The 14,179-nt window shown below is 45.4% G+C and overlaps 1 protein-coding gene across 1 annotated transcript in view; it reads right to left on the minus strand.

Moving 5' to 3' along the window:
- Positions 1 to 6,832: 6,832 nt before the first annotated feature.
- Positions 6,833 to 14,179, minus strand: part of PRKCH (protein kinase C eta) — a 232,002-nt gene continuing 224,655 nt past the window's right edge. Inside the window, exons 13-14 of the mRNA XM_055289164.2 lie at positions 9,934 to 10,077; positions 6,833 to 8,124 (exon numbers count right to left, since the gene is read on the minus strand). Of these exons, the coding sequence (XP_055145139.1) occupies positions 7,978 to 8,124; positions 9,934 to 10,077 (291 nt within the window). The 3' untranslated portion in view covers positions 6,833 to 7,977. The remainder of the gene's footprint in view (positions 8,125 to 9,933; positions 10,078 to 14,179) is intronic.

The raw sequence follows: 14,179 nt of genomic DNA on the forward strand, positions 1-14,179 counted from the left end.
TTGCAAGTACTATATACCATTCTGCTCTGGACTTGTTGGCTAGAATTATTCATACGACCTCACCTGTCTGTGCTCAGGAGGCAGGGAGCTGGAAATAGTTGGGAAGCAAAAATAATAACCAGCACATTAGCTTTTCACATATTTGAAGGTGGTTATGCTGTCCACTTGCCTTTGCTCCAGAGGCTCACCCGTTACCTCCTCACTTGCTGTGCTACATGTTTCTGCTCCCTTCATCACTCAGTTCACTCTCCTCTGAACATGATCCAGCTTTGTATCTCTCTGTGGTGGTATCTAGAGCTGAGTTCAGTTTTCTAGGCACAGCCTAACCATGGCAAAGCTCAGTGGAGTTCATCCTTCCCCACATCTGAAGCATCACACTCATAACCCTGGAGGCTAAGATTGCATTTTATATTTTTTTGGCAGCCACAGCACCCTGTTGTATATTCACTAGATTCTAAGCTCCAGCATGGTAGAGACTATGACTTCCTTGCTCATTGTTCTGGCCCTATCACTTGGAAAAAGGTCTGATAAATCCTAATATTTGTCAGATGAATAAATATATTGAATGTATTCTCTTTGCCTCTGCCTAATTTTTACTCATGCTGTCAAGACCTATTGCCTCCATCTCATCCTGATATAATGAGCTTTTTCAGACCCAAGTACAGTTTATTTCTTCAATTTGTTCTGGCGTACAGCTAAGAAAGAGTGTTATCTTTGGAGTCAAAAAGTGTGTGTCTGACACCCAGCTCTGATTTTATCATTCAACACCATATATGTCTTAAGCACCTACAATATGCCAGGTGCCATGGATACAGTTATGAAGAAGACAGACCACAGGGCTGCCTTACCATTGGGTTAATTTGGGTAAACAATATAACATGTCTTGATTAGAATGTAAATTCCATGAAGGCAGGGATCTTTGGTGTCTTTTTCACTCTAGTTTTTCCAGCAACCACAATATGCCTGAAATATAATAGGTGCTCAATAAATACTAGCTTAATGAATGACTGACTCTCTAAACTCACATGCTCTTCTATATCACAGTCTTCTGGGAGGGCATGAGTAGCTTGAAAACGAAGCAGCCCTTTGTCCCGTTGTTTGATTTTTGTGTTTAGTCATAATGTTGATGGTATGAAATCTCAAGTAGGATTAATGTAAGACTTGAAATTTGTCTGTTAATCCAAGGGGAGAAGGGGTTACGCAAGGTTGCAGAACCACTATTCCAGACTGACACTAACCTATTAATCGCCACATTTTCAGTACTATTGTGTCTTGAATCCAGCTTGGCCACAAGGAAATGGGGCGAGACTTTGTCACGTATGTTGCTGAAGTTCAGCTATGCAAAAATGTTCACCTATCCTTGATCAACCAGTCCAGGAACCACCAAAGAAGAAAATGAGATTCAACTTAGAAGATCTGTTCTTTATAAACCCCTGCACAGCCCTCATGATCAACACCACTTCCAGTGCTCATAAATTACTGCTTCAATAATTGTTCTGCAATTCTGCCTATTCTCATTGAATACTTCATATAATCCCTTTATCTACTTTGGGCTACAATTCATTTTTATGAGTGAGTATTGTATTTGTTTCATCTCAAAAATCATTCTCCTTGAGAAAAAAAAAAAGAACAGAGTTGAGGAATCCTGCTTTCTCTTTCATCCACAAATGCTCTATTATCAGAAGGGGGCTTATATTTCTTGTGAACTTCTTGTGCTGATTTTAACTTTGTAAAGCTTTCCTGTTTTCCACGTATAAACGAGCATGCGAACTATGAAAGGCAATCAGGTATAAGATATTGTCAAGTATGTGACTTGAGGGACAAGTGATCTATGTGAGCCTGAAGGGAATCCTGGGATTGAGAGAGCATGCAGAGAAGGCACATAGGTGTGCTAGGGCATGCAGGTTGTACAGAGATGGACAGGGAGAAAATTCGAGTGATAGAGGTTTTCTATATGGTGGGAGTAGTGTGGGTTGGCGTCTATCAGGGGAGACCAACTGACCATATCCCTCTGTTCACTTTTAGCCATGAGTACAAGGCTACAAGAACTCAAGAGGTCATCTAAGTTATTTCTGGCTCTTTCAGGTCAAATGACTACTAGACTATCCTGGTTTCTCATTTGAAATGTATCCAAAGAAGATTCCTGTCTCATCCTCTGCAATCCACTTGCATGTCTGACCACACTTGATGCCTACACAATCTTCACTTTGTCTAGCCTAAATTCTTCTAACTGTGGTCTAAGGCCTTGGAAGAATGATGCCTCTGTGGGGTAAGAAGTGCCTTGGTGGCATGAGAAAGGCAGCCCTGGGTGATCTGGAAGGGCTGTTGCAAGGGGATAGGAGTGCTGAGGCCTTTTCCAGTAAGAATACACAGGACTATGGAGACTCTTGTTTTACTAGAAACCTTCTTCACAGATACCTTAAATTAGGAAGAAAATGCCTTTGGTTCTTGGTTCTACTATTGGCTTCAAATTCTTAGGCATGCCAGACCCTACTGAACGTCTTGACACATGTCCTTTCTTCTCTGAACTGGCCCACAGGCATGGTGAGTAACTGGGGGTGCCCGGCAGGTACTGATGCTGGGTGTGGTCCCTGTGTTATTCGGTCAGAAGTGACTAAAGTGTACCTTTGTGTTAGATTTGGAAGGACAAAATAATTCCTGAGACTGGTAAGAAAAGCCATTTGGGAAAATTGTGGATATTTCTTGGCCTCAAGGGAGAGCAGCAGAATATCAAACTTAAGACTGAACCTGTATGTCAGTCAGGGCAGGATGGACTCAAAACATCCTAGGAGAAGAATAAGGTCTCCTGAGGAGGTTCTGCAGCCAGTTAGAAAAGTGAAATCCCTCCACATTGGAGTGGCACAGCGTCAGCATCCAAAGGGATGGGCATCATGGAGAGCACCAGTGTCCCACTCTGTCCATTTTCAGATGGACATCACAAGCAACCTTCCCTTAGCCCTCTGTGCGAGAGCTGACGATAATAATAGCCAACATTGATTGAGCATTTCTGTGTCCCAGCCCTGTGGCGAATGCTTGACAATGTATCACAGTTAATCCCTGCAGTATTAACAGAAGGCAGGCAGGCGCTATTCTCACTCCCATTTCACAAATGAGAAAGTTGAAATTGGAGAAAGAACTACCTTTTCTCAAGAACATTCAGTAAGTGTGGATTCAGCCCCCAGGGCTGCCCACTACTCTTATCAGCCAGGGCTCTTACCCATGTGACATCTTGTCCCCTAGACTGCACGGGCAGCATAGAGTAGGGTGGCTCACCTAGGCACTCAGTGCTGCTGACACAGGGTGATGCCAAAGATGCAGAAACACATGGGAAACGTGACTGCCATTTCTGGGCTCTAAAAGAGCCTATAAAATAAATATGCAAATCAAAATTTTATGCCATCTTGGTGGTTGGAAAACTGGCTATATAACAGTTTGGCTCTAAGAATCAAGCGGTGCAGGGAGAGAGAGTGCAGAACTGATGTACTCCATAGGGGAGTAAAGAGCCAGGAAGCAGGAGGAGGGAAAGAACAGTTGGCAGGGCAGTGGACGTGAAGAGGTGGGGATGGGATAAAGCCCAGGGTGGCTCCCTTAGCTTTGGTTCCAATTCAACACAGGAACAAAAGGAGACTACAAAGCTACAGCTGCACTCTGGCCAGCTTTGGCCAACTTGCAACTCAATTCAGAGGAACATCTCAGCAAAGGGCTCATTTTCATTGCAAACATCTACTACAGTTGTACTGGAGTCTTATCTTTGGATGACGTAAAATGAGAAGTTACAGGGCCCAGTGTGACCCTGAGCCAGGGGCAATCACTGTGGGCTGTCTAGTCATTTTAAGTCAACATTGCTAGATTAAGCAACCAGGATGACCAAACCTGGGAATAATGAACAGCTTTATCATGTTGGCATGTGAAATGGTCAAATCCATGGCTGGAATATTGTCAAGGCAATGTGCACCCAATTAAGATCCGGGGTGTGGTGGCTCACGCCTGTAATCCCAGCACTTTGGGAGGCCAAGGCGGGCAGATCATCTGAGGTCAGGATTCGATTAAGATCAATAAATGACAAATGGGATGCTTTTATTTTTGCTTTGGGTTTTTTTTTTTTTTTTTTTTTGAGACAGGGTCTCCCTCTATCGCCCAGGCTGGAGTGCAGTGGCGTGATCTCAGCTCACTGCAGCCTCCACCTCCAGAGTTGAAACTATTCTGCCTCAGCCTCCTGAGTAGCCAGGATTACAGGCACCCACCACCACGCCTGGCTAACTTTTGTAATTTTTTAGTAGAGACAGGGTTTCACCATGTTGGCCAGGCTGGTCCTGAGCTCCCGATCTCAAGTGATCCACCTACCTCGGCCTCCCAAAGTACTGAGATTACAGGCGTGAGCCACCGTGCCTGGCCTATTTTTGCTCTTTTCTTTGCTAACAAGTTACACCAGCTCAGCTCCATAGCTGTAAACACGCAGCTGCCAAGGTAGGTTCCAGGCTGCGCACCTTCTTCCTGATGCTGCTGCACGAGCCGGCGGGGTAGGTGATGAAGAGTTACTAAAACATGAAGTGGCTCCTCTACGAGGGGAGAAAGGACTGGAAACTCCACCAAGGCTCAGAAGTTACCCTAGGGGTTCAGATGGGGCTCACGGCATTCAGAGAGAACCAGACTATTTCCTCTTCCCCTACCCCAGGGAGGTTGAAGTCCCGATTGCATCACCCTGGACTGCCCTAGTTCCAAGAACTGGGGTTAGCAGCTCCAGCCCCTTGATACACAAATCATACATTCCCACTGCTGATAAATTGTTCTACCCAGGGGAGGGCTAATACTGTCCTGCCCAGCTGGCAGTTTATCTTGGTGCTTCCTGCCAACCCCACAAAGGTGGAAAAATAGAATTGGCTTTCATAGAAGAACCTCACTGAACTGGGCTAAAAGTAGGGACCCTGGAGTTAAACTGCTTGATCCAAATCCTGACCCCACTGCTTTAGTTGTGTGAATTTAGACAAGTGACTTAATCTCTTTGTACTTCACTTTCCCCCATCTGTACAATGAAACCGGGAGTACCCACCTCATGGGGGGTATTGAATAAGTAAATACATTTAAAGTATTTAGAACAGGGCTTCACATGTAATAAACATGCAACACGTTAGTCATTAAGTGAAAGCACCTTTTGCAGTCAAAGGCTGACCCACATCCCAAAGCAAAGGCTTGAAGTTATTGTCCTTTCAAACACTCAAGGCCATGTGTCTAATTCAGTTAGGTCAGTGTGGAATAGCTTGGGAGAGCAGGAGCAAATGGGTGTGGGATGAGGACTGGCTGGGAAGGACAGTGGGATGATAAGGCCTGAGGATGTCTTAAGATGGACCTGAGTGAGTAAAAGGTCCCAATGTGACCTCATCTTGACCTCCATGCTGCCCACTGTGCTGAGGGAACCCAGCAGCCCCAGTGGACTCTGGCCCAGCTGCCTGAATGGTTCACTACCCGCTCCGTGCCAGCCTTCTTCAGGAAGTGTGGGCAAGACAGTCTTGTGATCCCTTGGAAGGGGATGCCAGGTCTAGCAGAACTGAAGAAAGATGTGAAGTAGAATTGTAACCAGGAATTGAAGGCTCATTTGATCTTTAGGTAAATATCCTGTGTATCTTCTCTCTTTTCAGATATAAACATTAGCTGTTGAATAACCTGATAGGCACGGAATAAACAGCCTCAAAAGAATGGACTCAACCCAAACTGGGGAACCCAGGTAGTGGGCTTGAGAAGCAGTTGTGAAGAAGGAAGTTGCTGAGTGATCACAGACTTACCAAAGACAGTGTTTTGGCTCTGTGTGGCTATGATAATGAGTTTTGTGAATGAAACAGGAGGCATGCTTTATTTTTTGTGGTTCTTTACCAGAGTGGAGTTAACCATACCAAAAAGCTAATCAATCCCACAGAGCAATAGAAGACCCAAAGTAGAGGAGCTATGAAGGCCAAAAAAGTCCCAAAGTCAGAATGATCCTTCCCTTTCCCAGACTACAGCATCAAAGATTTAGACCCTAGACCTGGATCTGCTCTTTACCAAGCCCGAACCCTTTGGGAAACCAATGAACTCAACTTCTCTGAGCCTCTCTTCCCATTTGTAGTATGTACTGCAGTACTCACACTATCATCAGTGGGAATAGTGGGCATGTCATGCAGATCTAGTGGCATGATGTGGGTGAGAGTGATGACTATGAGTGCTAAGTGCTACACAAATGGAAAGGGAAGTTCCTAGCTACTCTATTCATTCAAAAGTAAGTGTTCACATTGGAATGCAAAAAAAAGAACCTATGACAGAGAAGAGACTGTCAGTACTAGCCAGTTACTCCTCAGCTGCTCTGTAATTCCCCTATCCCATCTGTAGTTAGAGGGAAGCCATGTTTTAGCCAGCAATTGTGAGAAGAGGTGAGGTGTGTCCCTCCTAGGAGAGGTATGCAGGCAGCCGGCACCCCCTCCATGTCTCTTCCTTGCTCTGGAGACTTTGGAAAGCTACATTTTCCAGATGGTGTAGTTATAAGATGGAGGAAGATGGTTGAACTTACATGCTACTTTATGTGAATGAGAAATAAACATTTATGGTCTCTAGCCCCTGAGATCTTGAGGGTTGGTCTGTTACAGTTATGCTTAGCAGTCATTACCCTCATTCAGGACAGAAGTTTTGGTCAGTAAGAGACAGGCCACATCTATTTCAGGAAATCACAGAAGCTTATATCAACCTCTCCTCTCAGGAATTTTCTGTGAGTTGAGTTCTACCCATTCTGCTCGAGGTTTTATTTTGATTGGAAATCTACTGTCTTAGTGGGAAGGGGACAAATCATTCTAGTCAAAAAGCTTCCTTTTGCTACAAAATGCATTTATTTCCAGTCAGACAAAATTCTTGAACTGTATATTCGGGTACATATTATAAGGTCATCTTTGATATATGCCCTGTTTATAAGATCCATTTCTAATTATTAAAGTGAATATCAAACACACATCTTTGCATCTTAAAACATAAATAAACTGCTAATGTTTATAAGCCACAAATCTGGTCACTGACATAAGTGGCCTGCAATTCTTCAGTGATGAGCACACAGCGATATAGACAAGATCAGATTCCCCAGGTAGGCAGGCAGCAGGCACCTGTAATTCGCTCGCTGACTGTGCTGTTGTGGCAGTGACCCTTCTTGTGAAAAAAGAGTTACGTGCAGACAAAAGTGTGACATATGCAACATGGAGAGGCATTTCACAGAATGCAAACACCATTCAGGTAAATTAGTAGACTCCAGAATGAATGAAAGCTTCATGAATGCAAACCTGTTGTTTACAATACTGGGTATTGTGGCACCTTTTCACTGGACACTTTAATAAATATCTATTAAAGAAAGTAAGGATAAGAGAAGAAGCTGAAGCAGTTGTCTTGGTGCACAACATATTTTCAAGATTGGGCTTTAGGTTGTGAGTTTCAGAGATACCATTGTTTGTTTCTTCAGAGTAAATCATTCTATTTGGAAAGCCCTTCATTTCCTTAAAAAGACCTTTAAATTCTTCATTAGCATTAAGAGACTTCTTGTAGACTGCCAGGAATTGGGGTTCATTGGCTTAAAGAAGAGCACAGCAGAGTTGACAGAAAGTCTTGGTTTGTCTCTTGAATTAAGAAGCCTGATTGGCTCAGAATTTCTCAGATCTACTTTATTCTTCACACTTTCCCTCCTTTTGGCTCCTGTTAACATCCCAAGCCCACAGCGACAGACGCTCATAGGTGGAGCAGTATACTTCATAAAATCTCATTTCATGATCAACTATTTCTAGTGCCAAGGCTCCCTCTGGACTCGAAATAGTTGATATCTTAAAGTTCCATCCTTCACAGAGTTCTTCACTTGCTCCTTGAAGGTAAGGTTCTTGTTCTAAGGCTGATGCTGGGAAGGTCCCATAGAGGAAATTCCTGGAAAATCTCTATTCCCTTCGGGTTCTCGTGCCCTCTCTTTCACTCCCCATAAGGCTATGGTTGCAATTCTGGAGACACATAGGAAAAGTTTCTAAACTCATCCTGGTTAATCATTGGAAGATGTCCCTCATCAATTGGAGTTAAAACTGGCTCTTCCTTTATGAAGTCAGGGTCAAAATTACTGACATCTTCTCGGGATTTCTGTCAAAAAAAGGGAAACAAGGTGAGATTTTATGCACTTGAGGCTTACTCATCTTGCATGGGACATAGCCCATTCCAGTGAGTTCAGAGGAGTGCTCTGTAGCTTGTTCAGTAGCATTATTTACAGTTATTGTTATGATGAAACTGTGCTTTACAGCAAGTCTACTGCATGGTGCATTTTTATGGCATTTGGCAACCACCAATTCACTAATCCCATGAAAATCTTGCTGAGCAGGCCTGTCTTAATGGGAGGCTAAGAATTAATTTGGTCATCCAAAAGCAGCTGGCTCACTCACCCTTTATTCTCATTTCACCAAGGTGGCATTTCACAGCAGGCCTCGCTGAGGGGTGTGCAGCTATATTTGTCAACAGAGGTTGGGTAGGTTCACACTTGTCCTACCTATTGTTTGCGCAGAGTTCTAGACATTTGAAGAGATCTTCCCGAAAGATTTCTTGCAAGTGCTGAGCTTAGGGAACAACTGTCGGTCATTTTACTCTCTAGGTAGAAGCGTTACACCCTGCTGGACCAGCTGTGCAGTTAGGACTACAGGCTCCTGCCTCTGAAGGCCATGCTCTCCCTAATCCCAGGGGGGCTGGCAGGGGGCTGACCATTGAAAGAACGGCTTTACCTCTAGGTGCCTGGTGTCCAACAGCCTAGTAGGCCGTTAGTGATTAAGTGCACTGTATGTTTTTAAAAGTTGAGTATTTTATATCTGTATAAACAAATGCTGCAAAGATCATTTCTAAGTGAGCATCACACATCTCACTGATCTTACCTGAATCAATGATATTTCTCTATCACTTTTTTTTTTTTTTTGAGACAAAGTCTAACTCAGTTGCCCAGGCTGGAGTGCATGACGCAATCTCAGCTCACTGCAATCTCCACCTCCTAGGTTCAAGCAATCCTACTTCAGCCTCCTGAGTAGCAGGGATTAGAGGTGTGCATCACCACACCAGGCTTTTCCTTTTTTTTTTTTTTTTTTTTGTATTTTTAGTAGAGACGGAGTTTTGCCATGTTGGCCAGGCTAGTCTCAAACTCCTGACCTCAAGTGATCCACCTGCCTCGGCCTCCCAAAATGCTGGGATTATAGGCGTGAGCCACCACGCCAGGCCTCCCCATCACTCTTGATCTATTGCTGGCCTTGCTTCTCTGCCTTCCCACTGTGGAGCTCTTGACCCACAGATGAGCACGAGCTCAGCTCTCAGACCACAAGCGGGACCACGCTCAGGAAGGCCACCCGCCTCAGCTGCAGAGCTTGGAGAGGAGCCCCTGGAGATCCCAGTATTTCTTTGGTCAAAGGGAGCCTGGCCTGGGCTCTGCACTGCAGCAGCTATTACAGACCCAGGTTCTCCAAGCCAAGAGGCCAGGCTCAGTGAAGTGAGCAACATCTCATACCCTTCTCTGCTTTCTCAGGGGCTTAGAAAAGGCACAAAAAGTGCCCCAAGGAGCATGAGGAAATTGGCTAGAACAATGACTTTCTCAATTAGCCAAACTCTTTTGGGGGAAAACTGGAAAGTTTCAGGCCTCTTATACCCTACAAGATTTTAATTTAGGTTGAGGGAAGTTGGAGATTGGGTAAACGAGCGGTGAAACTTGGTAAGAGTTAACCTGGGCACATGAAGACATGTTGTCCCATGGACAAGATGGACAAGGAGCCCAGCTGCCCCCCAGGGGAGGCTGCCCTGTGTAGTGTCCGGCTGAATTTCTGGTCTGTCACCCACGGGGCCATCCAGCTGTTCTATGGACTTTGGTGGAATGCTGTGACATCTGAAGAAAGGAAAGTCTCTGTGACAGCCTGGGACACTTACGATTCTGGGTCTGAAAGGTGGTTCTAGTTGGCGATGGTTCAGCTGGGCCCAGTCGATTTCCTTAAAAAAAGGATGTCTCAAGATGGCATGCTCGCCTCCCTGAGTCAGGCTGCCCAAGCGCGTGGTGGGGTTCTTGGTCATGAACTGAGTGAGAGAGAGAGAAAGCGTCAATCATTCATTCACATACAACCAGCATGTCACAAGACAGCAGGCATCAGCGGTGGCAGAGAAGCTGTGCGAGACTTTCTGGCAGGTCTTGCTTAACTAGCTGGGTTTTCCATCACAGGCAGCACAGTCAGTATGAATCATGCCTTAAAGGCGCAATTGCCTGTGTGGATTTATGGCTTTTCCCACTTCCATTTCAGACACGGCCACTAAAAGAAAGCAGGAGGGTCCAGTTTTCTTTTCTGTAAACACCATGTATTTTTCTTTCCTCTTTAAAGAAAAGCAGCTCTTTATAACAGTGTGCCTTTCCCCAACACTGCAGTTGTGGGCAGCAGACATCTTATGAATGGGGCTACTTTCAGAAACAGCTGTGCCATTTTTCTGAGTGACCTGACCAGCTGGCCAGGATTCCCGCTCTCTGACGAGACCACAGAGAGGAGAGAGAGTCGTTATTTTTGAAGATCTGTGTATAGAAGCAGCAAAGGTGACATACTGAAAATGTCTGTGTCCTGGCTCTAGAAAAAAACAAAGTTGGCCACTTTTCTTTATGCAGCGAAGATCTCATAGCTCTAGATGAAAGGCTTTTCTTCAAGATGTTTCCCCCACCGCCGCTGTTTTGAAGTAGGTTCAATGACTGAGATTCCATTGCTCCATAGACCAAAAACTAAAACGAGCACTGCCACACAGCTAAGCGATGTGTGCAAAGAGATTCTCTGTATTTCCATCAGTTGGGAAACTTCCTTAGTGCTGGGCTCCTATCAAAATATGCTGGGCTAAATCTGCTTTCACAAAATAGCCAGGAAAGGTGTTTTGATCACTTCCTGAGCAAGGATTAGTACAGGATAATTCACTTTTCATGGCCGGAGTGTAGTTCTCAATTTCAAAGACATTGAAGCTAATTTAATTTCCCATATTGAAAGAAAATTGCCTTGGATAAAAAGTTTTGTTTTTGTTTTTATTTAAATCAGGTTATCTTTAAATAGACTTATGACAGTCCCCAAGCACCTCTTTCCAAATCTGATTTGTGAAAAACACAAAAGTAATGCTGTGTTTATAGAAATTGTTTTGGAGCTGAAATTACAGAGAAAATCTTGTTGAAGGTGCAGACGTGGAAAGACAGTGTTTGGAGGTGGCCCCCCACCCCGCCCATGCCAGGTGTCCAGAGGTGTCAAGCTGCCAGTGTTGATTCCAATGAAAATGACAGTGTTGCAGAAGGAGGCTGCAAAAGTTCCTAAGCAACCTGATGGGATATACCTTGTAAAATGATTTCAAAAAAGCTTCAAAGGGCAGCTAATAAATGAATATACTGACAAGGTTTAATCGCTTCTCCTCTCTCCTAGTAGCAGGAATTAAAGGCCACAGGTGGTTCTGGGTTGGAGGCAGGACCCAAAAGTAAATGCAGCATTCAGAGCTGCACAGGCCCAGTCAGAGCAGCTGCCACTCCAGGCACTTAGAGTGGTCACCCGGGATTCAGGAGATGCATATCTTATAAGTAACTCAGTTCTGTAAGAGCTAGGAGTTAATTCACACTGCATGGGCTCTCCCTGAGTAAGCCTGTGCAGTGCAGGCAGGAAGGGGGAAAATGCTTACAAAAAAGAAATGAGTAGATTCTTGCCTTAGGAAAGTCAACGGGATACAATTCCTGATGGAAGAGCAGTTGCTGTTCTAAGAGCTAATTAACAAGAAACAATGCTGCAAAAAACTTGGGAGACAGGACTGCAGAACACACCCAGTTGGCCTGTGGGAAATTCCCAGGCCTGCCAATGATGTGAGAGAGGACATCTTGTGAATGGGTGGGTACAGCTTGTTCTTCTGGGCAAGACAAACAGTGCGGGACTCTATATGCCAGGATGGCTGAAGCCCCAGTGTCCAAGAGGCTTGCCCATTCCTCCCTGCCCCTGGCACTGAACCCAAGCTTCCATGGGGCACTGTGGAAGACGCCTTGCCTGACGACAAGTAGACCAAACACGACCGTCCGTCGTCTAAAAACTGCACCCTTGGAATTGGGGACAGGCATTATAACCCTTTCACTAGCTTGATACTTAGCCTCTTGGGGTTCTGATAAATCCTTTTGAATAACCAAGCAGTTTTGTTTTTAATACCTTGGCCTGAGCCCTTTAGATGCAGCCATCCTCAACTTACCAAAAAAAAAAAGAAAAAACAACACACACACACACACACACACACACAAACAAACTTAGATTCAATTGACAAAGGTTTTCAGGGTGTCTACTACATGTAAGGCAGCACATTAGGGGTTTCTTTGGGATATGCAGATGACAAAGACAGTGTCTCTTCACCTAGGAGCTAATCAAGAGAAGGGGGAAGAATCAAGCAAACTTCATAATACATAGCCGGATGAAATGAAAAGAGACTTAGATCAAGTGCTATGAGAGCTCGGAAGAGGGACGGGGCAAATAACACTGGTGCTGGTGGTGGGAAGGAAAGGGACAGCCTCACGGAAGAGGTGGCATTTGAACAGAGATGAGGACAAACAGAATTAACATAGTAGGCAAGAAGGAAGAAAATGTGCCTGAGGGCACAGCCAGCACAAATGCAGAGGCATACAAGTGCCTGGTACAGCTGGCATGCAGGGATGGCTGAGGAACTGCAGGGGCAGCCGGTGGGATCCATCAGAGGTGAGTGATGAGAGCTGCACGGCAATTTAGGGGATGACACTAGCCACAGTGTGATGAGTGATGAATAAATCTTAAATGCAGAGGTAGCGCCTGGTAGTGAGCAGTTAGAGGCTGTGACAATAGCTGAGAACACATGACAAGTTCAGCAACTAAGAGAGTTTCTAGTTACTCAGAAGGAAGAGTTGGAAGCACATTCTAGAGGGCCGTGGAAGAATGAACAGAATCCACTAACTGCCTGGAATGGGAGTGAAGAGTCCAAGATCACAGGGTCCTCCCTGGCTGCCTGATGGGGCAGTGGTGTTGAGAAACAGAAACAGGCAACAAAAGAGGGGCAAGAGATTATTCTTTGTAGCGTGAGTATTAGTAGCAGTGTTAGTAGTAGTAGTATTTTTGTTAGTGGAACAAAGACAAAAACAGCTCACACTTACTGAGATCCTACAGTCTGCCAAATCTGGGAGGTTGTTAGGCTCCGCTTTGCATTGGAGGTGTGTGGGCAACCACATGCAGCAGAATTCTAGGGTAAATCTGGGGTGCAGGCCAGGGCTGGCCATCTAACGCTCAGAGACATTGAAATTTGAGTAACCACTGAAGCTGGGAGGGCAGATTAGATTGTGGAAAGGGAGAGAGACAGACCGGAACTGAGACCAGCTAGGCCGGGCGTGGTGGCTCATGCTTGTAATCCCAGCACTTTGGGAGGCTGAGGCGGGAGGATCACGAGGTCAGGAGATCAAGATCATGGGGAAACCCCGTCTCTACTAAAAATACAAAAAATTAGCCAGGCGTGGTGGCGGGCGCCTGTAGTCCCAGCTACTCGGAGAGGCTGAGGCAGGAGAATGGCGTGAACCCGGGAGGCGGAGCTTGCAGTGAGCCGAGATTGCACCACTGTACTCCAGCCTGGGCGACAGAGCGAGACTCCGTCTCAAAAAAAAAAAAGAACTGAGACCAGCCCTAGGTCTCAGACACATTTTATTCGGTCTACATAGTGCGTTTTGAAATGATTTTTATTACTTCTCAAACATTTAAACACCAGGAAATGTCACATCACATCACATGAAAAGTCAGGTTTTCCAACCTCTCATGGAAAACGAGATACTCGGGAACACTGGGCCTACACTCCTTTCATAGAAACGACCTGGAGTTGAGCAGGGGCTGCTGCTTTTCATGGGGCATCAGATGCCCAGACAGCCACATGCCCCACCACTCCCTATCGCCTCCCACCTGGCTGGCATCACTCACGGACTTTCATGGCTCCTGACCCCTGGCGTAGGGTGAGAAGCAGCCAGGGTGGCAGCTGGAGGATGCCAGGAAGAGGCCAGAGGAGGATGAATACCATGAAACAGAAACCAGGACCGGGAGAAGGAGGGTCCAGGGTGATGCTAAGGGGGTAGAAGCTTTGTGTGTTGTGGTGGTGGTGGGGTGGCCCTTCTACCACTACCCTGCTC

This window comes from Symphalangus syndactylus, chromosome 8 (assembly GCF_028878055.3).
Source record: "Symphalangus syndactylus isolate Jambi chromosome 8, NHGRI_mSymSyn1-v2.1_pri, whole genome shotgun sequence".
NCBI classification, from domain to species: Eukaryota; Metazoa; Chordata; class Mammalia; order Primates; family Hylobatidae; genus Symphalangus; species Symphalangus syndactylus.